We start from the raw sequence: 25376 nt of genomic DNA on the forward strand, positions 1-25376 counted from the left end.
ATGTTCATTTTGTTTCTGTCTTTGGTTTTGTCTCTTTAATGGCCAGTGTGAACATGCTCCTATTTTGCATGCATACCAACTTATACTCCAGTTCCTTTTTTTCGGTTATGATAGAGTAGATAACAGAGAAGAATTAGCTATGTAGAAAGGCAAAATGAGCAATTGTAAGTACACAGTGATATACAATATGATGATTGCAATATTTTATGAGGATAAAAACAATTTTAATAAAAAAAAAAAGAGGAGAAAAAAAACAAATAAACAAAGCCGACCACATCCACCCACTAGGAGAGTGAGGGACAAAATTAAACAGATCTGTTACCGTTTCGTTCAGTTATTCAGTTAGTACTAGCCAAGGCTAGTAGCATCCACTCATAGTGATAAATGTTTTTAACTAAATTAAACCAGTCTTGAAAAGCAACTCTTCTGGGTGGCAATCAGGTTCTTATTATAACTAGTGTTGAGCGAATTTGTTCGGCATTTCAAATTTCTGTTCGTGTTTGGGGTTCCGACTTGTTCACGCCAGAAAATTGCCTCCGCTCATGAACATCCTGTATTTGCCACGCTGTCACGTTAAAGCATGGTGGCTTAGTGGTTAGCACTGTTGCTTGCAGCGCTGGATTCCACCATCAAATTCCACCCAGGACAACATCTGCAAGGAATTTGTGTGGGTTTCCTCCAGGTACTGCAGTTTCCACCCACACACAAAGACATACTGATAGGGAATGTAGATTGTGAGCCCCAATGGGGACAGTGATGATGTAAAGCACTGTGGAATATGATTGTCAAAATGTGTCAATAAAGCATATTGTGGCACTTACAGTAAGATAGTCTATGTACAATAGAAAATGTATAGATGATATAACATTTTCTGTTTTGATTGATGCATCTTTCTGAAGGTTCTGCCAGTTTACAAGATCATGAAGTGAAGGCTAAATGCATTTTATTTGTCTAAGCTACACCGAAGGTAAACCTATGAATTGCCATGTGAGAGCTAGAGCATACAGTTGAGTATAGATTATGCACAATACATATGTTTTTCATTAGGAAGGAAGAGCTAGATATGATATCCGTTCTCTACAGGGCATTGAAAAATGTTGTGCTAGTATGTCTGTCAGCTATAGCATATTAGTCTACGGTATAGTACAAAAGCATAATGGCAGCAAGTGACAGTTGGCAGAGACACGCTGTCTGACTGCTTGAGTCTGAATGCCTGTGGGGAGGAAAGATTGTTTTGATGGTGAACAGGTGGAAGAGCGGTGGGCAAAGTGAACTCAGCATTATCCTTAGGAGTAAGATACGAGCATAAAGCACATAGCAAATGTGGTGATATAGTACAGAGAAACTGGATAATGTTTGTATTGTTATATAATTGGCAATCGGACCCTACTTACTATATTTTGATAGTTCAAATACAGAACTTCATGATCAAATGTAATTCTTTTTGGTCCCATGAGAATAACCTAAATATGTTTGATAGTAGCAATCTGCCATTCCTGGTAGATTTCTAGAGACAAGAATTGCTCATATAGATCTTCTTTTGTAAAAGTTTTATCACAATGCAACACAGTGTCACTTCATTATTGTGAGAAATGCTCATGTACCCTACAGGCTGCAATGCAGTAGGACAATCAAACTGTAAATGTGGATGGGTGTCTATGTCGGGACTTTGTTCTGCTCTGCCCTTATTCACATTGAGGTTGTTTGACACATGTGGTAAGGTTTTAATGCTAGAGACAGGTTAGGACCATCTGGATGGGTACACCTTGTCATGGTAGGATGGCTTTTATGCTTTTTTTGATCAAAATACTGTTAACTAAGTACACTGTTATTTATATGTACTATTAATATTCACTTATTTAATTTCTGTAGGGTATATACTCTTTTTTTTTTTTTCTTGGGTTTTGTCTTACATAACTATAGCCAAAATGTTCAATCAGCCGATAGCTATTTCTCCCAACCTTCCCATGCACATGTGCATTCAGCTCGCCCAAGAGTTCTCACCAGAAAGAGAGGAGTAAGCTGCTACCAAGGACCTAAAGCAGTGGCATATATTTCTTAAGAACAAAGTAACCATTCCTCTTCCCCACATCTGCCATTGTGGGAGAATATCCATAACACCAGAAATATTAGATCATCCGATCCCACTGAAATTGATGGGTTCTTCTAGTATGTACAGTTTGGCCACCTTTAGTTTTAGTTGACCAGCATATTGTATGTAATCACATTATTCCTTGGTCCTCATGTTGTGGCTTTACAGTTTACACCAGGCAGAAGCATTGCAATGCCTGACATACCTCTCACACATGCAAAGTGATGGTCTTGGAGACTTTGATTTCTTTTGACTTAAGTAAAATATTTCCAGTAGCAGGCAGATCAAACAAAATTGATGATTGAAACAAACAAGACGAATTTAGTGTTTTTAATGTGCACAAAAATTAAATAAAATGTTCTCTTTGCTTTCCAGAGCACTACAATGACTCTGTTAATAAATAGTGTCTTATCTGCTGGGAGACAAGTTTATTAAACATTTGTGCCTGAATTTAAAGCCATTTACGCCATACCTGTCAGTTTGTAAAACTAGAGGGGTTAACTGAAATAACGTATTGCTTAACCAGGTTTAAAACAAATTTATGAACTGCGATGTTTTAAAAAATCATAAAAAAATTTAGAAAAGTCTTGCATCTCTACCACAATGTTTATGGAGTAGAAAAGGTGTGATGGGTTAAAAATGGTAAATACAGTCTATAGTTGTCACAACATACGCCAGTAAATTAGCTAATTAAATTACACCTTGGCTAAAATAGGGATACTTTGTTTTTTTTTTAAATATGGGCAATTGTATGAATTTTTCTAGGAATGTTCCTTAAAGCCAAGTCATGGCATAGAAGAATGAAAAAATGTCCTGAATCAGCCTATGAAGCTGTATATTGTATACTAGAGATGAACGGATCTGATGATATTCAAATTTGCCAAATCACAGCATTTTTCTAGGCATGTTCCTTAAAGCCAAGTCATGGCATAGAAGAACGAAAAAAAGTCCTGAATCAGCCTATGAAGCTGTATATTGTATACTAGAGATGAACGGATCTGATGATATTCAAATTTGCCAAGTCACAGGGATTTCACTGGGAAATTTGATTCGTAGCTAATTTATGATCCAAGAAATTGAATCTCCCTCATTATGCTCTGTGGTCTGGAGAGACCCTAGAGCATAATAAATGTAAGAAAAAATGTAAAGAGATTTACAGTGGCATGTAAAAGTTTGCGCACCCCTGGTCAAGATTACTGTTATTGTGAACACTTAAGCAAGTTCAAGATGAAATGATTTCTAAAAGAGCTAAAGTTAAAGATGACACATTTCATTTCTATTTTAGGCAAAAAATATATATTTTAATCTTTTACATTTTAAAAATTACAAAAAGGAAAATGGTCCGGTGCGAAAACTTCGGCAATATTCACCTGATGAAGGTGGTGGTGTCCACCGAAACGTGTTGCGTGTATTAATAAATCAGTCCTTTTAATATTTTTGCCCTGTTATTGGCGCTCTGGTACCGCTATTCATATTCACTGATTGTCCCTTTCCCCCTGTTGGGGTGCGGTAGAGCTGCCTTTAATTTATTGTTCTTTCACCTGTGGGAGGAATTTAATTAGAATTACTACCCTGGTTTTCCAAGCTGCACTGCCCTAACCCCTCCGGAACGCTGCCGGGGGTGTTGGTTAAGCTGGGCGTCCATCTCGGCGTTACATGCCACTAACCTGACCACGTGATCCACCACCGAGAGATCAGGATCTGTGAATGCCGCTGGAAATAGATGACAGCCACCAACAGAGCTGAGCTTGTGGAGCTTTACACTGGGGTTGTGCAGAGGTGCACAACTTCATAAGGTTAGTAGCCATCCCCACACCCTTCTAACAATTGCAATACTGAGTCACCCATTGCGCCTTGTTCTCTCCTCTTTACATATTTGTGCAAGTGTCTCTGAACAGTTGAACAATGTAACACAACTCCAGAGTGTGCTAATTTTTTCTGAAGATCTTTTGCAGTTAAGGGGGGGGGGCAATTTCTGATTTTCTTCTCTAGCAATCCTACCAGCTGTTCTCACTGAAATTTTGCTTGGTCTTCCAGACCTTGTCTCGACCTCCTCTACTCCTTTTTAGTTGCCATTTCTTAATTACATTTTGAGCTGAGGAAAAGGCAACTTGAAAACTCTTTGCTATCTTCTTATAGCCTTCTCCTTAGTGATGAATTTTCCTGCTTTGCGGGCCTCCACCATTTTAATTTTCAGAGTACTAGGCACCTGCTTAGAAGAACCCATGGTTGTTTTTTGGCACAAGGGTAGAGGAGGCTATGTTTTTATAAGGCTGGGAAGTTTTCATCACTTGGCTTTTCCTAATGATGATATTGAATAAGCCATGATGCTAACAGGTTAATTAAGGTCTGAAACCTTTGTCAAAGTTATCGGAGTACGAAAGTTTCCAAGGGTACACAAACTTTTGCATTGGCCCATTTTCCTTTTAGTCATTTTTAAAATGTAAAAAATGGCAATATTAAAAAATATATGTGTGCGTGTGTAACTATATACAGTGGGTACGGAAAGTATTCAGACCCCTTTAAATTTTTCACTTTGTTTCACTGCAGCCATTTAGTAAATTCTAAAAAGTTCATTTTTTTTCTCATTAAAGTACAGTCTGCACCACATCTTGACTGAAAATAAACAGAAATGTAGAAATTTTTGAAAATGTATTAAAAAAGAAAAACTGAAATATCACATGGTCATAAGTATTCAGACCCTTTGCTCAGACACTCATATTTAAGTCACATGCCATCCATTTCCTTGTGATCCTCCTTGAGATGGTTCTACTCCTTCATTGGGAGTCCAGCTGTGTTTAATTAAACTGATAGGACTTGATTTGGAAAGGCACACACCTGTCTATATAAGACCTCACAGCTCACCGTGCATGTCAGACCAAATGAGAATCATAAGCTCAAAGGAACTGCCCAAGGAGCTCAGAGACAGAATTGTGGCAAGGCACAGATCTGGCCAAGGTTACAAAAGAATTTCTACATTACTCAAGGTTCCTAAGAGCACAGTGGCCTCCATAATCCTTAAATGGAAGAAGTTTGAGACCACCAGAAGTCTTCCTAGACCTGGCCATCCAGCCAAACTGAGCAATCGTGGGAGAAGAGCCTTGGTGAGAGAGGTAAAGAAGAACCCCAAGATCACTGTGGCTGAGCTCCAGAGATGCAGCAGGAAGATGGGAGAAAGTTCCACAAAGTCAACTATCACTGCAGCCCTCCACCAGTCGGGCTTTTATGGCAGAGTGGCCTGACGGAAGCCTCTCCTCAGTGCAAGACATTTGAAAGCCCGCATAGAGCTTCCTCAAAAACACATGAAGGGCTCACAGACTATGAGAAGTAAGATTTTCTGGTCTGATGAGACGAAGATAGAACTTTTTGGTGATCATTCTAAGCAGTATGTGTGGAGAAAACCAAGCACTTCTCATCACCTTCCAAATACAATCCCAACAGTGAAACATGGTGGTGGCAGCATCATGCTATGGGGGTGTTTTTCAGCTGTAGTTACAAGGCGATTGGTTGCAATTGAAGGAAACATAAATGCAGCCAAGTACAGAGATATTCTGGATAAAAAGCTCTTCCAGAGTGCTCTGGACCTCAGACTTGGCCAATGGTTTACCTTCCAACAAGACAATGACCCTAAGCACACAGCTAAAATAACAAAGGAGTGGCTTCAGAACAACTCTGTGACCATTCTTGACTGGTCCAGCCAGAGCTCTGACCTAAACCCAATTGAGCATCTCTGGAGAGACCTGAAAATGGCTGTCCACCAACGTTTACCATCCAACCTGACTGAACTGGAGAGGATCTGCAAGGAAGATTGAGATCTTGGGAGACGAGATCTCGGAAGATGAGATCTCGTCTCTAGAGATCTTGATCTGCGCATGCTCCGGCAGCCATTTTACCAAAGCACAGCTCAGGGCTATGTCAATGCTATGTACGGGATAGGGAACCTCGCCTCCTCTCACCGCCAACTTCTGAGGACGGGGCCACAGCAGCACCCCGCTGAACTCGCCCAGCTTCTGCTGCCACCACCACCGCCTTGAATCACTGACACTTCTTCTGAGGGTGGGACCGCTGCATCAGCCCGCTACCGCTGCCTACCTCCTGTTTCTGGAACCCCAATCCGACGCCGCCCCCTCAGGTAAAATACCGAAAGTTCTCATTATAAGATGCACCCCCTTTTTCCTTCCAAATTTGGGGGGAAAAAAGTGCGTCTTATAATCCGAAAAATACGGTGTGTATATATAGATATATAATATATCTATATATATATCTGTTATTCTTTGCCTAAAATACAGAGGTAATGTGACATCTTTAACTTTAGCCCTTTTAGAGATCATTTCATCTTTAACTTGCTTAACTTTTCACAAAAACAGTAATTTTGACCAGGGGTGCCCAAACTTTTACATGCCACTGTAACTAAGATGTAGAAATAAGAAACAACCAATTCTTCACCCCTGACCCCAGCTGTACACTGTCCTCCGAATGGTCCGCAGCGCATTTTCTTACCGCAAGATGTATATTTTCTTGTTAGGCTGGGACTTCAGACCGAGACTAGGCATGGGATGACTCTTACATGTTCAGGGTCTTTCTGGACCTAATCACAGCCAGTCCCGGCCTCTAATGTCTGTCGTAAGATTGCGGCGCATATTGTGATGTCATGACATTACAAGTTTACAATGTGCTTGTGCTTTGAAATCCTGGGCCTAGTCATACACTCTGGGCTGGGGCATGCGTGTTGCAAGGTCGTAGTGACATGGTGAAGTGTATGGTGCAATTTAAAGGTAATGCGCATTTAAGGTTCGTATTTTTTTTCTGCCAGGTTCAAGTAACCCGTGTCACAGTTTGCAGATCTTTGCTAATTTAACTTTTTGATGGCACGCTATGGGGAAAATTCCACCTCATATATTTCTAACATTATACAAGCTAAAGAAAAAATTGATTCCAGTTCCAATAAAATAAATGACTTCTTTACTCTGTAACGGGATTCAGATTCCAACACTCTATGATTATTGCAATAATGGTGATCAAATCAGAAAACGTTATGAAGTAGATCAGCCAGATAATGATTGTATCCTATGGACCTGCTTATACAGTGATTATCTCTGCACCTACAGTAGCTGCTGTGAGTTTTTAAATTTGTAGAATATACAGCAAGAGTTTTGCTGTACAACTGTGTGAGCTAATTGGAAAAAAGAACCCCGTGGAGAAAACAAAATTGTATGTGAATTATGCAACTATCCAATAATTACATTTTCTTCTTTACTTTACAATTGACATATTTATGATTTATTATTTACATTCAATTATTGCTGTTTTGTTATTTGTAATTTTCACTAAATTGCATAGTAATTATGAAAATTGTATTTCCCAAATTCATTTCCAAATGTTCCAGTGTGTTTTATGGTCTTTTTCATTAAAATCATTGTTCACAACAAAATGATACTATTTATGAAGTTCTATTAAAAATTCAATATTGATGAACTATCTATTTATTTTCCCGCAGATTTATTTGGATGGTGGATCACATGATTCCTCTTCAGAATGAAGCCTGTTTTATTCTGGATCGTTTGTGTTGCTATGGTGCCTTGCTTATCTGCAATGGCCGTCAACAATAGGACAGGTACTCAATATTTGTCTATTGTCTTGTTTTTTTGTGCCATTATTTTGGAATGATTTCTGAAATATTATTATTATCTTAGATTCATGTACCACTCAGCCAAAGATCCTAGTTAGACAAAATCATACTGACTAAAACTTTGCTACGTTGATTCCATGGCCGTAATTTTAGGGAGTGTGACAATTGGAACTCTGTCCTAGCAGTCGCACCAGTACAAATTAATATCATATCCTCCATGTGTATGTAGTGGAAAAAACTCAGTGCAAATTTGAGGGCATGCTTCAGATTCCCAGACGTGGAGCATGTCTTATGTGATGTAGATTTTATATATTTTTTATTTTGTAACAGATTTAACGACAATCCTGAAATCCTTGCACTGTCCACAGTAAAATAGGGTAAAAGGTTAATTACCTGGCAAGGTTCACAGCAAATTATGCGCAAAAGACACATGTATTGTGCTGCAGCTTTTAGATCATCTCTATTTTGCATTGCATGGGAACATGACCTCCAGGGGCTTTCATACATACCAGCAGTGATGAAGCAAAAAATCACAGTACTATCACATTCGATTCACTCACACAAATGGATACACATTTCCTCATGTAAAATCTTTGATTGCTAGTTTTTAATTCTTTGGTATTTCCCTATTGAAGTGAATGAAAGGAAACCACATTAGTTTATGTGCATACAACATATTTTTCAGGCAGATTCTGTCTAAAACGCCAAAAAGGATGAACATATGCACAACAATGTCAAAACAACTTGCCATGCAAATGTTCCGTCTTTTGCAACTTCTTTTTACTGCTTCAGGCTTCAAAAGCTGTTAAGAGACTAAAAGAAGTGACCGGTTCACTCTTCTGGGGCTTCTACTTGGAAGCTGTAAATATGCTATATGGAGTTAAAGAGGTTTTCCCATGAACAAAGTTAATTTTAAAGTTGATTTTAATCAATAGATCTTGGAATAATAATTTCCACAACTGGATGTGTTTCAAAAAAATGTTCCTGCGCTGAGATAATCTTATAAATGTGCCCCTGCTGTGTACTGTGTAATGACTGTGTCTCACCATGCAGGAACATGGTCTGATCATACCACATCTCCTGGCAGGGGAGGATGCAAAAGAGTATACAGACATTACAGCAGGGGGATCACAGCTGATTCTTTTTGTGAGATAAAACTTTTCCCTGCCAGTTTTTAAAAAATGTTTTACCTCAAAGAAAGAATCCGCTGTAATCCTCTGCTGTAATGTCTGTATACTCTTTTGCATCCTCCCCTGCCCAGGAGATGTGGTATGATCAGACCATGTTCCTGTATGGTCAGACACACCCATTACACAATATACAGCAGGGGCACATTTATAAGATTATCTCAGCACAAGAACATTTTTTTTAAAGAAATCCAGTTGTGGAAATTATTATTATTCCAAGATCTATTGATTAAACTTAACTTTGTTCATGGGAAAACCCCTTTAAAATTGGCACCTTCAGAAACGACTCTTGAAGAAAACCACTGACATGTTACTGGAGCGTCTTCTGCTGCAAAAAAAGACGCGGGTACGCAGGCGTCTATAATACATCTCGTCCATAAATGCTTTAGGATTATGGGAAAATAAAAATATGTGGAATATCCAAAAAACTGCTACGTAATGCATGTGTACTGTTATTGTAAATATAAGAACCAGCCAAAAAGCTAGTAACAGAAGTTCCTTTATTATTGAGAAAGTGTGGGGAATATTTATAAGCATGCCTGAATATAGAACCTTTGGGACAATTTGCAAATTTAGACCCTTAAAAGTTGCACTTAATTGGATTTATCTCTTATAGATAACCAGCTGCAGAACTAGGATTGTGCTGGGATTTTTCTCGGCCATACTTTACCACTTCGGAATCATTTTTTTCTTATCATCTGGAAATAAACACATCCTACAGCATACTGTTGTGGACATATCTCAAGCAGCTACGATGTTAAAATAAATTGAATAACAATATTATATTGGAATGTGTTCTAAAATGTCAAAATGACCATCTATTCTGCTTGTCTCCCATACCAGAGGATTCATGCCCACATTAAGCATTTTTCTCGTTTTATGTGACTAATAAGCCAGTGTGCCATGATGGATTAACATTGAGGATGTCTGTGGATAACAAGCTGAATATGAATGAACTGTGCCAAGCAGCTGCTGTTAAGGCTGCTGTAGAGCTATGATGTAATAAAAAGGGAAAGACTGCTGGGAGGAAAATCGCTCTATAGTGGTTTAGTGATATTGCCTATTAGGGTACTGATGATATAAAGCAAAGTATTAGTGTTTTACTATAAAATAAATGATAAGGGTTGCAATTGGCCAAACTGTACTATACACAGATCATCATTAATTTTATAATAAAGTGAGTTTTTAATGCTTTGGCATTGTTGATATTTATTGAATACAATTTATGAAATACAATATATTAAGTTATATATATATTTTACAGACTACTTACTCTTGAATATATTGTGATAGAGTTGTAATTTTCCATTTTTTTAAAAAGCTTAACTACAGTAGCTTGGGAATTCACACCCTTTTATTGTCCCTTGATAGTCAAGCCCATCCATTAGGTGTCCTCTTCTCAGGTCCATCAGAGTGCAGTGAACCGGGGCTTGCTGCAGGGTTCCTCAGAAACACTTTAGATGGGCTCATCTAGACTATTAAATGACTGCTGATCAGCTTTCTACAAGCTGCTTATAAAGATTATTTTTAATCTGATTTAAAATTAATTAAACCTGACGAACGAGAGTTTTGTTTGCTTGTTAGATAGTTGCTGACCTGTTTAAAAGGAAGGCAACAAGCTCATTATCTGTTTATTGGCTTGTTTTCAATTTATTGGCTCATCTCAATAGGCAAAAAGACTGTGGTCAACATTTTGTGAAGATAAAAACAGGAGACCAGAATGCATGAGTGGTATGCAGCAAAAAATATGAAACTTAAAACATAGCCTTTACTATGTATATTTAAAATGGAAAAAAAACCAAAAACAAATAAGATACACAAAACCTGTAAAAATTAAAGAGCCCGAGTCATTGTATAGGACAGACAATGACAGTGGTCAAAGAATTGAGCAATGACCTATTGTGGCTGACCCCATTACCCCAAGACTCCTGCCCTAACAAGGGTAGTCCAAAGCTGACCCTAGGTCTCTAGTCAGCCCTGGATTGACCCTAAAAGGTGCCTCCCGACACGTTTCCTCGCATCTCCGGATATGATACGTAGTACGGATGTGATGCAGCTCGGAGGGATGTGGAACGCTGGCGGGCTTTCAATTCCACCGGGTATGACGCATCATTCTGGGCGTTACCGTAAATGAGATCATCCGGATACACCCTGTTTTGTGTGTCTTGTTTTTAGATCTGTGCAATTTTAAATATACATAGCACAGTAAAGGTTATGTATTAAGTTTTTCATTTTTTGCTGTATACTACCATTGAATAGTGGACTTGGCTTAGGGTTGATTGTCTGCATGATAATTCCTTGGTATTTTTGCTTCTACAACACAATGCATGAGTGGCAGCAAGATCAATAAATAAGAGATCTACATTGGTATATTGACTGTATGGTTTCCATGTATCGAAGAATTTTTATATTTCATCGCAGGATCACTTTGAAGTGTTTTTCCTTTTTTTGTCTGCAAGCATCCTGTCCCTCAAGCCCACCTCTTTTGTGAAGTCATCACTGCTATGACCAGTCATTGACTAGAGCGGTCACATACAAAGCTGTGACATCACCACTGCAGTGATGTCTTGTGGTAATATCACAACTAGAGCATGTGACTGCTAGAACCAATCACAACAGTGATGCAAATGAAAAAACACTTTAGGGACTTGTTCAGTTACGCTTATTATATGTCTGTGCTCAGTCCGAATGCAAAAACAGATAGCAAGCGACAGCACATGATCGAGTGCAAGTCAATGAAGTAGTTCACATAAATGTTCTTACACACAGACTGATGGTCCACTTCAAAAACTTGCAGCACTCAATTGTCTGATCCATTTTTTCAGATCAGCCAATGTATTTGTTTTATACATCAATATGAAATATAATATTAAGCCAAAGTCATCTGAATGTCGTACAGATGTAAGAAACATGCATACTTATGGCACACAGATGGAAAAACTGATAAATTCTCAGTTTTTTTCTTGATAATTATTTATCTTCTCATCTGAACATCACCTAAAGTGTTAATTTTGCTTTGCACCATTTGCAATTGATGTTATTTTTTAAATTCACCATAAATACACAGGGCAATATAATTTTTTTATAGAAATAAATATCACAAATCTAAATTTTATTTTGTGTAAAATAATAGCGAAATACGTGATAAAACAGTAGATTTTCCCGCAGTCTAGTGTATTTCCTATTTTTAAGCCCTGATTGTCAATTGTGTCAATTATGATGTTTGCCTGTTTTTAGATGCTTTCTTCTATCCATGATTTGCCCTATATACTATAATTCAATCATGTATTAGTTTTTCTGTTTTGTTTGTTTATTTGTATTCATGGCTGTCACTGTAAGCAATTCCCAAAAGGCCCTTCAAAATACTGTTACAGGGTATTGTCAGTTCTAGTTATATCCTTGGTATTAGTACTCATGTAACGATTACATGGAGGTTATAGTGCCTGATGTTACATGTACAGTGAGTATTATTATTATTAAATATTTATATAGCGCCATTAGGTTCCATGGCGCTTTACAAGTGTAGGGGCAGACAGGGACACGAACATGAAACATCGAACGAGGCGCACTGGTACAGTAGGGCAGGGGGTCCTGTCCACGAAGGCTCACAGTCTATAGGGGGTGGGTGGGGAGACAGGAGGAAGGGGAGAGGAGAGGGTGAGATGGTGTAGCGGATGGGTCTCAGTGTGGGCTGTAGGCCTGAAGGAAGAGGTGGGTCTTTAGGTTTTTCTTGAAGGTTCCCAGGGTAGGGGAGTGTCATATGTGATGGGGGAGAGAGTTCCAGAGTATGGCGGATGCACAAGAGAAGTCTTGTAGGCGGTTGTGGGAGGAGGAAATGAGAGGGGAGAAGAGGAGAAGTTCTTGAGAGGAGCGAAGATCGCGTGGGGGGACATGTCTGGACACCAGGTCGGAGATGTAGGGAGGGGACAGGTTATGTATGGCCTTGTATGTTAGGGTTAAGGTTTTGAACCGTGATCTCAGCGCAATGGGGAGCCAGTGAAGGGCTTGGCAGAGGGGGGAGGCGGGGGTGAAACGGGGAGTAATCTACGAATATTGGATACTCTGTATGTTGCCAATAATTTCCTGTAACCCAACTTCTTCTCAAGATCTTGTTAAGTTCCAGACTTAGGAGACCGCTTTAAGCTATGTGCCGACAACCGTGTATTCTCTAATCTGAGAGAATTGGGTCGATGATGCAAATTACACTCTGCTCAAACTCTTATCAGAGTGTGATCATAGTGTGATCCGATTCCCTCGGATGAGGAGAAAAAAAATAATTTCTCCATTTTCTCCATTCAGTCAGTCCATGGAAATCAGATTTAATCTGAGTGCAGACCAATGGTTTCCACTGACTCTTTGGTTTGCATGACCAAGTGTGATCTTAATATTTCGTCTAACTCGGGCATGCAACAATTTTTCCGTGGACTGATAATACAGTCATCTGAACGAGCGCTTGTTCAGATTTTTCATACTACTCATAATTACTTCAATTTAGGGTTGGACTTGGACAGGAAAATCATGACCATTTCACTAGAACTCTATTTTATCCCAAACTCTTACAAAATAGAAAGTTTTTATGTAGAATTAGCCTTCAGATGAGGACAGTGTGACAAAACTTGATGCAAAACGCGCGTCGGGTGCATTTTCATTGATAGGTAAATTGTACTCAACGCCACTGTGCATTTTTATCATTATGTGTACTTATATGTCATCGCTCACTCCCTGTTTATCTGTAAGTACCTTAAAGGGCCTTAACTTATACAGCACTAGCTATTTTGGCTTGTAACCTTTGAGTATCTGTCCTCAATACTGTGACTGTACATAATATAACTCTGTATTGATTTCTAATATTCACACAAGGGAGTTTTGTTATTATCACCTACCTACCTTTAGTATTTTATGTGTCTATTTTATGTTTTTAATTATTTTGTTATCCAATGAAGAATATATTTTTTATTGATTTTGAACCTTGCACATTTCTATATAGGCATTCTTGAATTTATTGGTGCATTTTGGGCCCCTTATATATTGCTCCTTATACTCATGTAGTTGTTTTATTTTTACTACAGTATGATATGACTATATGGATTGCATGCTGAAGTAAACTTTAATTGTTGCTTCTTGAAGAAGACAAGATGTTAACAGGTGTTAGAATATACAACTGTATGTCTTCTATAATGTGGTCCTAAAATTGCGGGTATGGGTTGACTATAGTCTGAAAGTCATGCATGACTCTGCATTGTCTTCTTTTTGATCTTAACACCACTTGTAGAACATTTTATACAACTCAAAGAGGAATGTCAATTTTGAGTTTCTGGTGCCAAAATCTCCACTGATCTCAAAAGTGACATGGCAGAAGAATTCAAGTTGAGCGCTGCTCTGTAGTCTTCAGTCTAAGAAGAGAACAGTGCTTGGCTGGTTGCTTCTAAGCCTTCATTGTAGTGATTAGAGGGGGTCTCAGCACTCAGACCCCGTTGACAAAAACTTCTGAAATTTGTAGGACCGGGTTCCCCAACTCCAGTCCTCAAGAGCCACCAACAGGTCATGTTTTCAGGATTTCTTTAGTATGGCACAGGTGACAATTGCAGTACCTGCACAGGCAATAATTCTATAACCTTGGCAATAGTAAGGAAATCCTGAAAACATGACCTGTTGGTGGCTCTTGAGTACTGGAGTTGGTGAACACTGCTCTAGGACATGTCAAATGTTTTCGGAAAGTAGATGTATTACCTTTCATTATCCTTTTTAGAAAGAAGAAATTATTATTATCATTAGACATATGCCTCAGGTTAGATTGGATTGAGAGATTTGTACTTCTACATGATATAGATAAGCACAGTTTTACTAACTCAGTTGCTGACTCACCTGTATGTCAGAGAATTAATCCCAATTTCCTATTCTTCTAAGGAAAGATCATTTTTAAAATGAAACATTTCATCTGGGTAAAATTAGACATATGTTGCAGGGATCATAACTGAGCTCCTTTAGGATTACCTGGCCTTGTATGGGAGCTAGTGATCAAAACCTAAATTGTAGTAGTGTAAAAAATGGCATTGAAAATAGTATACGGGAGGCTTTCTCTGATGTTCACTGTATTTAGAAGGACATGATGTTTTGCTGTTATTAAAATGGGCTTCCTAAGGTGTAATGTATTTTACATGAAGGACAAAGTAATGGTATATCTAAGCCATATACTTTTTTTCTTCTTCAAATTTTTTATAGATCTTCAAATCCTCAGTGTTTCAGCCTGAATAAGGTCACCTTCATAATACATGTTGTCCCTGCAAATAATTATTGCAGTTTTGCTGTTTTTACTGCATTTTTATTTCTCATCTCACAATATGTGTCCAGAGAGACCCTGAAATCATACATTCTTTATTAACCTCTTTCCCCATGGTACTCTTTCGTCCTGCTTGTCTTGCTTATCACTGGTTTACAGTATATTAGTTGTTCTAGGTAAGGAGAATAACTTTCTTGAAGTAATTTTCATCAGTGCCTACTATGTTAATATGTGGAATTTCTGTATTGTCAATTGAATTTGCAGTGTCTTACATAATTATTGACTTAATTACAATGTATACTTGTAGAAAATATGTTAAATTCCATTAAATCCCATAATAGTATAACATAAAATCATAGGGCCTGAATTTTTTTGCTCATATTTTTGTCTAGCTTTTTTTTTTTTTACTTTTTTTCATTTGCACCATGGTCTTCCTTTAATTTGAACCTTTTTACAATTTATTTTATACGTGTATTAATACTACTGTTTATTTAGGTCTGTAACGGTTGCAAACATTTTGAGACATATTAACGGAAAATGCGACTTTTTGAGCTAAAATGACGCAAAACAGGTTAAAAACAAAAATAAAGAGCATTTTTCTATTTTGCTCAAAAAGCATGAACCTCGGGGGCCAATTTGAAGAATGTGGTGCAAAAAAAATGCCATAAACGGATACCACAAAACCAAAAATAAAAGTGACTTAAAAATCCCTCATATGATGAATAGTTCTTAATTCTCTCCTTGGAATTTCCATAAGCATATTGCAGGGCAAGTTAAAATGTGTTAGTTTTTTACCTTGATTGCATTTATTGCAGAATTCTGATAAATCATCTTTTCCCTCTCTCAAAAGGTGTTGTCTGATTTGGGAATTTGTACATCAGGGAAAAGTGTAGCACTCAAGCCCTCCCTTTATCGTCCAGACCATTTGGTCACTAAAAGCCAAAACTTTTGCTCTGATGGATTTGACCAATACCTGTATTACATTGATATTGACATTGCATGTGTAGCACCCTGAGGATTCGGCTGCTACAGGGGTATTGCACCTCAACCCAGAGGTGTGATATTCCACTCCCGGATAAGGATGGAGAGTGGAACTGAGCTCGGTAGGCTGCATGCACTACACACATCCCATTTCCGGGGAACAGACCAACGGTACTCCCACTTAGAAATGTGCAGGTACTACCGAGTCTGTTCCTGGCTGGAGTGGGAGGGGGGTGGTACATCCCAAGTAGTGTAGGGGCAGATAGGGGGAGCAGCCTGGGTAAAGTTAGGAGCTCATTGGGTGCTGGTCACCTGAGCTCACACATAGAGGGAGTATTTAAGGTGGGCACCATCAAAGATCAGGGTCAGTCAGTCAGCCTTTGCAGAGGAGTGAAAGAGAGCAGAGGAGCAGAGCGGCCTGAGCCAGAGTGAGAGAGGAGAAGAAAGAGAGACCCAGAGGGGGTAAAAAGAAAGGACTCTAAGAACCCAAATTCAATCCCCGGGTGAAGAGTCGGCAATAGGGTACCGGAGCCCAAACTGGTGGGGGCAAAAGCACACCCTAGCCAGAGACCGGAGGCCGTGGGCAGCGTCTGCCACGGCCACCCACCACATCCACCCCGAAGGCAGACCACGTGGAGGGTCAGGGAACCCAAGGCCAAGGGTCTCCCAACAGAAGGCCCGAGGGAGCTGGACCTAGGTGGATCACTAGTGGGGACGGCCAGAGGAAAGGACAGAAGGAGAGCTCAGGGCCACGCTCCGGACTTGTTTGGGGGTTTGCTGGATCCAGGACCTGGTGGACGCAGCACGGCTCGGGTGGTCACTTGAAGCTGGAGTGACCGGAACATCAGCAGTGAGTAAATACCCTAAACTGCACAACCCGACTCTGTCATCATTTAACATCTACGCTGCACCACCACAACCCCCATCCTCTGCACCTGACCCCCTGAGGCTATACCCCACCCGTTGGGGGTTATACCATCAAAAGCTGCACCAACACCATCAGCCTCAGCGGACCCTGCTGCAGCGGCGGCCGTAGTGACCGCAATACAACGGGTGGCGTAGTCGACATTAAGAACTTAATAACATCTGTAGGACTGCCACATACAACTGAGTTTGACACCCTGGGCACGGACCGGGTCACAGCCACTCGGAAGACTACAACTCCCATCTGATCCGGCTCCGGGTATTCCCCTAAAGAATATGGCCCAGGGGGCGCGTCACATGTAATATTATATTTCCATTGCATATTAAGCCACATTTTCCATTGGTAATAATAACAGCCAATTAGTGTAGGGTTCAGAAGTCAGATCTGCAGTGATCAGTAGATCACCATAATGGAAGACAAGCCTATAAGAATGATTTAGATGTTACAAGTATCTAAAGGACATTGTAATTAGTATGATCGTTACACATGTGCCACCAAGTTTGATTATAGTGGACGTGAGCTGCATGTACATTTATTGATAATGGTAATGATAGCGATGATTTTTATGAATGCAGGATCAATCTGGGCTAATGATAAACAGTACAGTTTTATTGTCTAATCATTAATCTATTCTCGGAAGTAGACTGGGCAGAAATCATTATGTTGTCTCCAAAACAAACAGATATTAATTGATAATTGTTATGTGTAAACAGATTTTTAGCACCATGTAAGAAAGGCTTCAACCTTAATTTAATATCCGCGCAGATAAACAGATATCCACGTTGCTCTGTGAAGGCTATAATTATATTTTGGGATATATGAACTTCATCCTCTACCTATATGACGCACCCCCTGGGCCATGTTCAGGGGATACCCGGAGCCGGATCTGGATAGGGGTAGTAGTCCTTGTGGCGGTGACCCGGTCCGTGCCCAGGGTGTCAAACTAAGTGGCAGTCTATGGCAGTAGATGTTAACTTGGATGTCGACTACGCCACCCGTTGAGTACGGCTTTGCAGCCGCCGCTGCAGAACAGTCCGCTGAGGCCGGTGGTATGGGTGCAGCGATGATGGTATAACCCCCAACGGGAGGGGTATGGCCTCAGGGCAGCAGGTGAAGATGATGGGGGTTGTGACGGTCAGTAAGAAGAGTCAGAGTCAGGAGATGCAGTTTCAGGGGTTTTACTCACAAGTGTTCTCTCAGTCACTCTGGCCTTGAGTGACCACCCGAGCCGTGCTGCGTCCACCAGGTCCTGGACTCGGCTAACCCCCAGGCAGTTCTGAAGCGTGGTCCTGAGCTCCCTTCTCTCTCTCTGTCTCTGGCCGTTCCCACCAGGGATCCACCTTTGGCCGGCTCCCTCGGGTCTCTTAGTGGTCAAACCTCCTCTGGGTTCCCTGACCCTATGCTTGGTGTGCCTTTCTGGTGGATTTGGTGAGGGTCGTGGCAAATCTTGACCACGACCTCCGGTTCCTGGCTGAGGATAAGTGGCCTCCACCAGTTCGGGTTCCGGTACCCTTGTCCGCCAACCCTTCACCCTTTCTGGTCTGTTTCTGGGTTCTTGGGGTTCCCTCTGTCTTTCTCTCTGGGTCCTTCTTTCTCCTCTCTCCTCTGCAGGCTTAGCTCTGGAGCTGGGCCCAGCCGGAGCCACAGCTCCCTGTCAGCCCTCCTGGCTGAACTCCTCTGCTCTGCTTCTCAGGCTAAAATGACCCTGTCCTAAGATGGTGCCCACCATATATACTCCCTCTATGTGTGAGCCCAGGTGACTAGCACCCAATGAGCTCCTAGCTTTACCCAGACTACTCCCCCTATCTGCCCCTACACTACTGGGATGTTCCACCCCCCTCCCACTCCAGCCAGGGACAGACGCTGTCGTACCTGCACATATACTGGTGGGAGTACCGTAGTTCTGTCCCCCGGAAATGGGATGTATGTAGTGCATGCAGCCTACTGAGCTCAGTCCCACACTCCATCCTTACCCGGGAGTGGAATACCACACCTCTGGAGTGAGGTGCAATACCCCTGTAGCAGCCGAGTCCTCAGGGTGCTACATTCCCCCCTGGTAAATCACAGCACGTCCTCGGGCTGTAAAAGAGCAAAAACATAAAACATACAAGCTTTTTAAAGTGCACTTCATATAAAATATATAAAGAGTAACCTTCAATCATCCCTTTATGGGAGGTACTTCTCTTTTAAAATGTTACGGACACATCATAAAATAATATTAACTCTTTCATCATAATAAAACTTTTCATATAAAACATTTTTGACCTCTGGCCACTTGTGCAAATTGTGACCAGGTAAGTGCCACAGTCTCTGGTAGAAAAAACTGTTTCCTATAAAACCGGTAGGGGGCACTTTAGGAAGCGCAACTATATACAAGGGATATGGCCGCTCTCAGTCCTCGGCCAGTGGGAAAAGGGGATGGCTGCTCACAGTCCTCACCCTGTGGGGAGATGGGACACACTGGAACAGTTCACTGGTCCCAACGGGGACTATAATGGTAACAGTTATTGTACCTTCACGGGTAACTATTTACAGTGCTCCTACTGTACATCAGTGGCGACGTCCTCCAGCTCCTTCCTCCGTGTACCCTTCAGACCCGTCCGGGTCCTCTTGCTCCTCCTGACACCTCAGCTCTTTCTCTGTCAGTCGGTGTACATGAAGGGCATAGGGTCCTTTGGCACATTGGTGCCGGGTGAAGGTGACCTCATCACCCAGGTAAAGGTCACGACCTCTGTGTCCCTCCGGTAGGTGGGACTCGACATCTCTTCTGGTCACGAAGACGTCGCCGGGGGTGTGATGATCTCTGATGAAGCCCCAACCGTGCTGCAGTTGGAATTTGATTACAGTCCCGGTGGCACGGGGACCGTGGGCTGCACGGGGGTTCCTTCGGGTCCGGCTCTTTTGTTCTGCACTCTTTACTTGCAGCCGCTCCTCGCGGACCCGTCTCTCTCTCCGTTCTCGCTCAAAGACTTTCAACTGCTGGCGGCAGCACTCCGCACGCTCAGTTGCAGCCGCCCGGGTCTCTTGAGTGAACCCGATGAGGTCTCCTCCTGCGGGGTCCCACTCAAACTGCGCCTCCTCTAACGAGAGCGGGGTCATCTTGACGGGCGCCGGAACCGGGATTAGGGGCTCATCCAGGGGTCTTTCTTTCCGGAATCGGGGATGGTAGTACTCCGGTGGCCACGCAAAGGGCTGCCCATCCGGGCAAGTGTGCTGGGCAAACAAGTCTTCACCCAGGTGCGGCACAGTGGAAGTTGAGGGCGCGGTGGTGGCAGCGGCGCCCGGGATCACTAGGCCTTGCGACCAGGCTTGGGGTACCCTGAAGGTAAAGGGCACCGTGAAGACGGCGGCGCCCGGGGGCACTCGGCCTTGCGACCAGGCCGGTGGCGTCTCCTGCTTGGCCGCGCTCAGGGTTGAGGCGCGTGACGTCACAGGGGGCGTGGTCGCGGCTCCTGCTTGGGGCCTAGTCTGGAGCGGTAGCGGTGCAGCAACGGGCACGATCAGTGGGACTTCGGGCTCTGCGACGGGGAGCGGGGGTAGGCTTATGGTGGCTGGGCTCGGGGTAGTAACGTCCCCTTTACTTGCCTCCGTCTCTTCAGCTCCCTCTGCGGCGTCGTCTCCGGCCTCCATCCCTTCTGCATCCTCTTCAGGGGCAGGCGTGCTCCTCGTTGCGGGTGGTGTGCTCCGCTGGCAGGTTCCAGCCTGCTGGGCCATCTCCCTGCTCCACTCCATCAGCGTTTCTCGCTGCACTTGCGCCATCCTCCGTGCGAGGCCCTCCAGCGCGGTCTGTGCACGCTTCCGGTCTCGGGGAAGCTGTGCCAGGATCTCCACCAGGTCTTGTGGGGTGGTTGCTTGCATCAGGCTCCTGACCACAGGGTCGGTGCTGCCTGCCTCTCCCTCCATCTCCGGGTACGGCTCCTCCAGACTTCTCCAAGCTGCTCCCATCTTCTCTCTCTTGTTCTGTCTCCGCCCCCATTGAGGGCGGTCCTTGGGCAACTTGGTGATTGTCAGTTCCAGGGGCAGACCCCCCACGCTGATGGACATCTCAATCATTGCAGTCTCTGCTGGTGGGGGCGGTCTTCGTTTTTGGCGCCATTCTTGGTCCTGGCCCACGATGGGAGGTCGTCTCTTACCACCCTCTGGCACGCCCATAATGGCGTCCGCTCTGCCAGGGCGGGAAATCTTCTTAGATGGCGGGAATCGCTTCCCAGTGGCGGGAAACACTGCAGATGGCGGGCAAATGGCGGGAACCGATCCGAGATGGCGTCCGATGGCGGGGACCCTCCGGAACCGGCGGGAGACTTCTTTTTGAGGTAAATGCGAACTTTTCTTCAGGCACGCAGTACCCGATGGTTGCGGGCACGTGATCCTGCCGACTACGCCAAAGTTGACGCACCCCCTGGGCCATGTTCAGGGGATACCCGGAGCCGGATCTGGATAGGGGTAGTAGTCCTTGTGGCGGTGACCCGGTCCGTGCCCAGGGTGTCAAACTAAGTGGCAGTCTATGGCAGTAGATGTTAACTTGGATGTCGACTACGCCACCCGTTGAGTACGGCTTTGCAGCCGCCACTGCAGAACAGTCCGCTGAGGCCGGTGGTATGGGTGCAGCGATGATGGTATAACCCCCAACGGGAGGGGTATGGCCTCAGGGCAGCAGGTGAAGATGATGGGGGTTGTGACGGTCAGTAAGAAGAGTCAGAGTCAGGAGATGCAGTTTCAGGGGTTTTACTCACAAGTGTTCTCTCAGTCACTCTGGCCTTGAGTGACCACCCGAGCCGTGCTGCGTCCACCAGGTCCTGGACTCGGCTAACCCCCAGGCAGTTCTGAAGCGTGGTCCTGAGCTCCCTTCTCTCTCTCTGTCTCTGGCCGTTCCCACCAGGGATCCACCTTTGGCCGGCTCCCTCGGGTCTCTTAGTGGTCAAACCTCCTCTGGGTTCCCTGACCCTATGCTTGGTGTGCCTTTCTGGTGGATTTGGTGAGGGTCGTGGCAAATCTTGACCACGACCTCTGGTTCCTGGCTGAGGATAAGTGGCCTCCACCAGTTCGGGTTCCGGTACCCGTGTCCGCCAACCCTTCACCCTTTCTGGTCTGTTTCTGGGTTCTTGGGGTTCCCTCTGTCTTTCTCTCTGGGTCCTTCTTTCTCCTCTCTCCTCTGCAGGCTTAGCTCTGGAGCTGGGCCCAGCCAGAGCCACAGCTCCCTGTCAGCCCTCCTGGCTGAACTCCTCTGCTCTGCTTCTCAGGCTAAAAAGACCCTGTCCTAAGATGGTGCCCACCATATATACTCCCTCTATGTGTGAGCCCAGGTGACTAGCACCCAATGAGCTCCTAGCTTTACCCAGACTACTCCCCCTATCTGCCCCTACACTACTGGGATGTTCCACCCCCCTCCCACTCCAGCCAGGGACAGACGCTGTCGTACCTGCACATATACTGGTGGGAGTACCGTAGTTCTGTCCCCCGGAAATGGGATGTATGTAGTGCATGCAGCCTACTGAGCTCAGTCCCACACTCCATCCTTACCCGGGAGTGGAATACCACACCTCTGGAGTGAGGTGCAATACCCCTGTAGCAGCCGAGTCCTCAGGGTGCTACATATATATTGTAGACATTTGCACATTTTTAAACACATTATTAATCTGTATTTCATCAAGGGAATACTTTCCTCTCTTTTACACTTGTGAGTGAAGCCAACTTTATTCAATTTCAACCAAGGATTGCAATCTTTTTGTGTTGCTCCTCCTAAGGACCCAAACCAGCAGGTATTCTGCTCTTGATGCCATAATTTAATCTCTCCCCCGCTGCTTCGTCTCCGACATCAGTGGATCAGATACTCCTAGAGAAGTGAAACTAAAACTGATCAAAAGATTTATTTATTGGCGCATAAGCAGTATAATAAAACAGTTTGGCAAAGATGATGTCTGAAGCAAAAGGTGCTCAAGATAAAAAATCATACAATGACTGCTGAACATTGGATAAGTGAGGCAGCATGAATTACCGTAGTCTGTCTACAACTTTTTTGTTTAATCCAACATTATGAACAGCTATTGATGCGTTTCAAAGAAGAGAGAAACAATAAGAAAAATTAAAAATTATATTGGGCTGAGAATATAGACATCCATGCTGAACTTTTACAGAAGCACTCCTCCCATCAATGTTTTTATCCTCCAAAAATATTACAGTCATCATATTCTACAGCACTGTGTACTTACAATTGATCATTTTGCCTTTCTATCCAGATAATTTTTCTCTTTTCTCTGCTCTATGTAGAAACAGGAAGTCTCTTGTCCCTGTATTTATCATTCCTCTGTTCAACTCCTGACCCAGCTGCTCCGCTCTTCCCCCCCCCCCCCCAGCCAGGGACTTTTGCAGTGACTCATGACTCATGCAAGGAAAATAGACTTCCTATTTCTACATAGAGCTTAGAAGGATTCAGCAAGTCCGTTTTTAATCATGTGATGTTATAGACCTAATGGAAAAGAGAAGAATTACCTGGGTAGAAAGGTAAAATGAGCAATAGTAAGTACACAATGCTATATAATATGATGACTGCAATATATTAAAAGGATGACAATTTTGATTGGAGTGATTCTTCAACAGGCATCATATGCCATAATATCAACTAAAAGGGGTTGTCCAATTAAAAAAAAATCTGATGTTTTGTGGTCACTGACTGCCCATATATGTCCCTGTGACTGATCATGTGCCATCTAGCCACATGACTACTGTAACCAATGTTATTAGCTGCTGGGAAGTACAGAGATTGGCGGGACAACTGGAAATGTCAGAACTGGACAGCGGATCGCTAAGCTGAGCATAAATTCCTTCCGGCTTTTTTTTATCACATTCTGAGTTGTCTAGAAATTTTTTTTAAAAAAATGACTAAGGTGAAAAGCAAGGTGTATAGCAGAGTTTGTGAGAAATCAAGAATTAGAAATAGTGACTACAGTGAAAGACAAAGTGACAAGTTGTTATAAAAGGAGGTAGATATTTTTATTTATTTATTTTACTCGCTTATATACACAAACCCAAAGAAATAAGCTGGAATAGAAGTTGGTGTGCATGCAACATGTAGGCGCATGTTCACACTGGGCACTTAACAGAAAAAACCTGAGCTGAAACCAAAATGAGCAAATACCCTGTAGTAAATAAATAGCAATAGTGCATAAAATAACACAGGGTACTTAGTTAAGACAATTTTGATTTAAAAAAAGTAAATGCAATCCCACCACGTCAAGGTGACCCTATTCGCGATAGTCCTAACCATAAAAATTAAAACCTTACTGTTTGTGAAATTACTTAAATGTGAATAAGAGCCGAGCAGAGCCGAGGCCCCGACTAATAGACACCTAGCCATGGGGAGCTATAAAAACATTATGCCCAGCTCAAAGAAAAGGAAGGCCGTGTGCTTGTGTGCACTTTAATTTATTTATTTTACTTGCTGATATACACTAAGCAGGCTTAAAATGGGGAGACATAAAGAATGGAGGTTGGAGTATTTTGATCATCTAAAAATAAACAATGATGAAATGTCTGAGGACCTGATATAGAGAGTATACTAAAAGGCCAAATCCTCAAACCTTTTATGCCCGAAAACTGGCTGTGCAATTTGTTTTTTCAAATTTGGTGTTTTCAGGTCACTATTGGCCAGCTCTGCCAAAATTTGCTGAACTTGGGCAAACTGGGGGTGAAACAGGGCGTGGAAATACTGCTCATCTAATTTATGCTAACCAAAGCAATAAAGAATACAGAGACAAAGTAAAACAATATTTGGATAGAGGGACAATTATTTGAATAAAACTTGCCTTTATAAGAAACGTAGGGCATGTGGAGGCACAGCAGAAGGTGCTCACAAAAAAATGCAAAAATTGTACATAGCATATAAAATAATGAATAAAAAACGCATATATCCACCGTCAAGTACATAAACAGTATTATGACCCAATAAAGGTGCAAGGTGCTAGCAGCAAAGAGATTAAATATGCAATCATATATTCAAAAATCAATAGAGACTCAATAGTTTGGAAGATGCGGGTTGAAAAGTCCAGATAATTAACACTTTATACAGAGTGTACCCTGCATCAATCCAGCCAAGAATCCATAATGCCTACTGGACTCAAATAATACAAGTTATACACCCGGATATATAACTTGTAGCATTCGGATCTACTAAGCATTATGGATTCTTGGCTGAATCCAAACTATTGAGTCTCTATTGATTCTTAAATACATTTCCAATATATGATTGCATTTTTATTTGTCATCTAATCTCTTTGCTGCTAACA

The 25376-nt window shown here is 42.4% G+C and overlaps 1 protein-coding gene across 3 annotated transcripts in view; it reads left to right on the forward strand.

Annotated features, from left to right (window-relative positions):
• COL19A1 (collagen type XIX alpha 1 chain) overlaps positions 1–25376 on the forward strand; it is a 1587177-nt gene that overhangs the window by 22493 nt on the left and 1539308 nt on the right. For all 3 annotated transcript variants that reach the window (XM_073675502.1, XM_073675503.1, XM_073675504.1), the window contains exon 2: positions 7590–7706. In XM_073675502.1, coding sequence (XP_073531603.1) covers positions 7628–7706 — 79 coding nt within the window. In that variant the 5' untranslated portion in view covers positions 7590–7627. The remainder of the gene's footprint in view (positions 1–7589; positions 7707–25376) is intronic.

The sequence above is a fragment of the Phyllobates terribilis genome, unplaced genomic scaffold (assembly GCF_046119375.1).
Source record: "Phyllobates terribilis strain yellow unplaced genomic scaffold, ASM4611937v1 Scaffold_3__8_contigs__length_932513732, whole genome shotgun sequence".
NCBI classification, from domain to species: domain Eukaryota; kingdom Metazoa; phylum Chordata; class Amphibia; order Anura; family Dendrobatidae; genus Phyllobates; species Phyllobates terribilis.